The sequence below is a fragment of the Gossypium hirsutum genome, chromosome D12 (assembly GCF_007990345.1).
Source record: "Gossypium hirsutum isolate 1008001.06 chromosome D12, Gossypium_hirsutum_v2.1, whole genome shotgun sequence".
NCBI classification, from domain to species: Eukaryota; Viridiplantae; Streptophyta; class Magnoliopsida; order Malvales; family Malvaceae; genus Gossypium; species Gossypium hirsutum.
The window spans coordinates 51,270,884-51,276,764 of NC_053448.1; the positions used below are offsets into that span (position 1 = coordinate 51,270,884).

Genomic DNA, 5,881 nt, shown 5'->3' on the forward strand with positions numbered 1-5,881 from the left:
TATATTTTCCCAATTTTCCTCCTCCTCCTCTCCATTCCACATCCTTAATGTGTATAACACATTTAAAAAACATTTTTCATACTATCACTATTTTCCTGTATGTAAATTCAAGCTGCCTATCTAAGTCAAAGTCACTAATTTATTTATATATTGAGATACAGAGCTCCAAATTAAGATCCGTTAATTTTAAATAAAACTAGATTCACATATCTTCTTACCATAAATTTATCAGAATTTTTTGTTTATCAAAATAGTATATCTTATTCTTTAAAGATTCCCCTATTTCACTGCTCGATAGTTCTGACCTCTCTTCACTAAAAATTAATTATCTCATTATACAGATTTTGGATATTGTTTTTGTTTGTTTCCCTTGAAAATAGATTCACTGAGGATTCTAAAAATATAAACTTTATCCCATAATTATTTTTTTAAAATTTTTTACAATTTTCCAAATTCAAAACAGGGGATCCCGAACTCATTCTGACTCTGTCTAACTAAACTTCAAATATCTCAAAATATATAACTCTTTTGCTTGCTCTGTTTCTTTTATGTGAAAATAGACTCATTCAGCTTAAATTTCATATATTATTAAGCCTCTAATTAAATTTACACAATTTTTGGTGAATTTTCAAAGTCACACAGCTGTTGCTGTCTAAACTGTTTTGTTGCTAAATGTACTCTTTCATAATTTCAATTTTTCTCACTTTTCTTTTTATCGATCAATGTCAATTTCTCGTCTTTCTTGATTTATAACAATACATTTAACTTATTTAACACTCACATTATTCAATTTAGTTCAAAAATCACTATTTAGAAAAATTACATTTTTGCCCCTAAACTTTTCATTAATTCCTATTTTGTCCCTAGGATCGAAAAATGAAATTCATGGAATTCAATCCCCATTTCAAGCCTAAACGAAATTCATATGTATTTATAACAGTTCATAGATTTCACAAAAATCAGAAATTTTCCTTTGAATTTCACAAGTTTACCATTTAGTCCCTAAATCTCAATTTCACCCAAAATCACTTTGTAAAAGTTGTTTATTTACTAATTTCATTTTCTACCATAAATTTTCAATTTTTAGCATGTTCATCCATGACACAATTTCCATACCTTGATAACTTTTCAAATAAATCCTCAAAATAAAGAAAACATGTTATCTCGATCTCAAAAATATAAAAATTATTAAAAACGAGACATGATTACTTACCAATTTATGCCAAGAAAGTCTATTCTCTCTCTCCTAGGGTTTCCATGTAAATTTTGGGGAAGAAGATGATAGAAAAAGATGATATGTCCATGTAATTAATTATCATATTTTAATTTCCCCAAATTCCAATTTAGTCCTTTTCTTTTTCTCAAATTCCATGGATGATTCATCCATAAAAATCTACCATCTTTTGATTGATAGTCTATTTACCATATAAGGACCTCTAGTTTTGAATTTCATAACTATTTAACCCTTCTAGCTTCTAGAATTCAATTTCTACATTTTATACAAATAGGTCCTTTCCTTAATTAATCACTAAATCAATAAAATTTTCATATCAATATTTTCATGCAACCTTCCTATCATAATGCAACCCATGCCATAATTTTAAAATAAATTTTTTCTCATCGGATTTGTGGTCCCGAAACTACTGTTCCGACTAGACCCAAAAATCGGGCTATTACATGTATTTTGGGCCTTAAGGGCTCATATAAGGGACAATATGATTGATTTTGATTAGTTTCTGATATGAATGTTAAATAATATGAAATGTCTGTATTTGATCTGTATATTCCAGTAATGCTCCGTAACCCTGTTCCGGCAACGGATATGGGTTAGGGGTGTTACAACCGTGGCAATTCATCGTTGTGACAATGACTGTGCTTGCAAAGTTCTCCACACCATTTGAGTGCTTAATCGTGTCATCATCCATAGGGACCTAGAATGTCATTTTCACACAAGTAAGTTCACATTTAAAGGGACATAATGCCAATACTCAAAATATATGTAAAAATACTAAAAAAATTACATCTAATATAACTCTTACTACTTATGCAAGAACACACAAAATTACTCTAAATGCAACCCGAAACATGCTCTTTTAAGTGTAAAAATGACCTAATTTATCATATCAATCTACAACACATTAGTTGTTTTCCACCAAGTTGACATATACAATAGTAGAGAGAAAAAGTGTATTGATGTATTGAAAACGGTTCTCAAGGATATTTCACCCGCAATGTACCCCTCCCCTCGGGGTTTAACAAGGATTTCTGTTACAAGAATAGGAGTAGGAATAATCTAATTAACAATATTTTAAAAATTATTATCTATTTTTTTACTTTTTACTTTTTTATTTTGAAATTTTATTGAAAATCTAAATTAATAAAAAAATAAGATTACTTTTCTAAACAAAATCAAAAAAATTGAAAAAAAATATTGATATCTCGTGAAAATTGAAAAATAAAAAAAATATTATGCCTGTTATTACTGTGAGATTTTTTTTAAACCAAATGTAGTAGTTAAAAACAAGAAAATATAACCATTTGATTAAGTCCTGTGCACCTTTTAAATTAATTACGGAATATATTGCGAATGTAATTTCTCTATTTCTTTATCGGTTGAATTGGTAAAAGGATATCATTGAAAGAAGCCAAAAAGCTTTCGTCTTTACTGTCTTCATCTCACTCATATCTGTTTCAAAGCTATTCTTCTCTTCAATCGCTGACATAGACTTACTCAGGTTCAACAGATCTGTTATCAAATTTCCTCTCTCTGCAGTGAAAAGGGTGGCAAAAATGGGGTCCATCAAGTGTAATTGGGCAGATAACAGTAGGGGAAAGCTGCCTCTTTTGGTCAGCTTCTGGGGAAATGAAGATGGAGGAAGTCGACGGAGGGGTCTGAAAGTTATGAGAGAAAAAATTAAGAATTCTTGGGTTGAATTCAACGATTTTGCTAGGAAAGCATTGGAAATGGGACGTTCTGATCCCAGGAAAGTTATATTTGCGGTGAAAATGGGGCTGGCATTGTCACTTACGTCTTTGCTCATATTCTGGAAAGGATCATATCAGGATTTTGCTCAATATTCAATCTGGGCAATCCTCACGGTCATAGTGATGTTTGAATTCAGCATTGGTACTTCTTCTACTCATAATCATTTTTTTTCTCTTTTTGGTGAATTTCATCAAAGTTTCATTATTGGTTAGACTGTCTGGTTCGACTCTGAGCAGGAGCAACCTTCATCAAAGGATTTAATCGTGGATTGGGAACACTTTGTGCTGGGATACTTGCATTTTGCTTTGCTGAGTTATCTGTGGTGGCCGGCAAGTTCGAGGAAGTTGTCATTGTAATAAGCATTTTCTTAACAGGTCAGTGTTTTTCTTATTTTTTCTTCTAGAAATTCCCGAATTATATCCATATCCGGCTTCCCTGTCGATTTAGGTTGAAGGCAACGGACAGTTTTTAAGTCTTTAACAGATTTCTTTGCCGTGGATAGGATTCTGCGCATCCTATCTGAAGCTGTACCCGACAATGAAGCCTTACGAATATGGATTTCGAGTATTCGTATTGACATATTGTATCCTTATGGTAGCTGGTAACCGGACCAGGGAATATAGTCAGGCAGTTTTAACTCGGTTGGTGCTTATAGCTGCTGGAGCTGGTGTTACTTTGGTCGTAAATATATGTATTTTCCCAATTTGGGCTGGTGAATCTCTGCATAAATTGGTGGTGAAAAATTTTAAGGACCTTGCCACTTCTTTGGAAGGTTGCCTTTTCATTCACGTAACAAAACAGTCTAACTACTCTTTACATTCCTTTCTTCACTAATTTTGTTCTTGTTATTCAGGTTGCGTCAACGGGTACTTGAAATGTGTGGAATACGAGAGAATTCCGTCGAAAATTCTTACATATCAAGCTGCGGATGATCCGCTTTATAATTGTTATCGATCAGTGGTGCAGTCTACAAGCGAAGAAGATACATTGGTATCTGCAATTGCATGAGCTATAAATTATGCAACAGTTCTCACTTGTTTGAACAACAGATTCCAGGGGTTGAAATGGTGTTAATCAAATCTGTCCTTTTGCAGCTTGGTTTTGCGACTTGGGAACCTCCTCATGGACCTTATAGGCATAATTATCCTTGGGAAAACTTTGTCAAAGTAAGCGGTGCAGTGAAGCACTGTGCTTTCACTGTTATGGCACTGCATGGTTGCATCCTTTCGGAAATACAGGTTAGTGCTCTGCTTCATCTAGTGCATCCTTGTTATAAAAACGTATCTAATTAAGAAGCGCGTCATTGAATTGGAAAGTGTAAGGTCGGCAGGCCATAGATGAAAAGGGAATTTGTATTATTGAAGTACTGATTCATTTGGCTTGATGCGGAAATGTTATAAATATAGGCCCCTGCGGACCGAAGGCATGTCTTTTCCAATGAGCTTCAGAAGGTGGGGTCGGAAGGCGCGAAAGTGTTACGTGAGCTCGGAAGCAAATTAGAGAAGATGGAAAAACTGAGTCCAGGTGACATACTTAAAAATGTACACGAGGCAGCTGAGCAGCTGCAGCAAAAGATAGACCATAAGTCGTACGTTTTAGTGAATTCTGAGGGCTGGGAAATTGGGGGAAGGCCCATGGAATTAGATTTAGAAGACCTGATCAATGCGGCTGAAGATGAAAACATGAAACTGGGATCTAAATCATTGAGTGAAGCAGTGCTGGAGGTGAGGTCAGTCTCTGTTGGGACAGCTTTGTGTTATGACGCCAAAAACACGTTAAGAACATGGCCCTCAAATGTTTCAGCTAATGGGGGATCAATGGTTAAGGGGGACGAATTCAAAACATACGAAAGTGCTAGTGCTTTGTCCTTGGCCACATTTACTTCACTTTTGATTGAATTTGTGGCCAGATTAGGCAATGTGGTCAGCTCTTTTGAAGAACTCAGTCTAAAAGCCAACTTCAAAGATCCTCCCATCATCAACATGCCCCCTGAACCTTGTAAAGGAGTCCCTACTTGGGTTGTTTAGGTAGTAATTATGTTTTTTTTTTCTTTTAGCTGGAAAAGATGCAAGTGTATGAAGGAAGAAGAAGCATTATATTTTTTTTTAGAATTCTTGATTCTTACGAGGGTATGAAACGATAATACCTTGTTTGGTTAATAGTCTAATAATACGAGAAAAAAAAAACTTATTTATTATATATGCATTACAATAATTAAGATAAATTATTTGTAAAATTAAGATAAATAAAAGGATTTGTTAACTCGATTTAACTTGACTCAAAATTTTTTATTATTCGATTCAAAAAAATTTCAAATTGAGTTCGATTGCTAAAATAGGATTCGTCAACTTGACTAACTCGAAATTTTTTGACTCGATTGAATACTCACCCCTACATAAATGCACATATCTTTTGAATTGCGCTCGTTTTTCCATTTTAATACTTAAAATATTTTGAATTTATATATATTATGAATTATTTTATGTTTTTATAAATTTCTTATTTTATGTAAGTGGTATATTATTAAAAAAATTGAATGTTTAAATTTAATAATTTTTAATATATTTTTATATTTTAAAATTTTTATAATATTTTAAAATTTTTTGTTTTATAAAGTTGAGATATTATATTTTTTATTTAAATATTTTTTTATAAATTTTATATACAAGTTTGAGCCCGACCCATTCGTGAATATGTGTAAAACACGACCTTTGTTTGTTATGGCCATAAACTCGTAGGCTTTGTCCTTCATGCAAGTTAGAATGCCAATATAATGGCACATAACATGTCTTATGCATTTCATGAGTTTCAATCGTCTGTGTGCTTCTGTCATGGGTTGCATATGGGAGCCCGTAATCATGGTGCACTTAAGTGATCCATCATGCTCAAGGGAGG

The 5,881-nt window shown here is 33.1% G+C and overlaps 1 protein-coding gene across 1 annotated transcript; it reads left to right on the forward strand.

Annotated features, from left to right (window-relative positions):
• Positions 1 to 2,594: 2,594 nt before the first annotated feature.
• Positions 2,595 to 5,183, forward strand: LOC107946431 (aluminum-activated malate transporter 9). The gene is made up of 6 exons (XM_016880757.2): positions 2,595 to 3,127; positions 3,223 to 3,360; positions 3,489 to 3,758; positions 3,840 to 3,976; positions 4,081 to 4,224; positions 4,393 to 5,183. The coding sequence occupies exons 1-6, from the start codon at positions 2,791 to 2,793 to the stop codon at positions 5,011 to 5,013; spliced, it is 1,647 nt and encodes a 548-aa protein (XP_016736246.2). The 5' UTR covers positions 2,595 to 2,790; the 3' UTR covers positions 5,014 to 5,183.
• Positions 5,184 to 5,881: the final 698 nt, after the last annotated feature.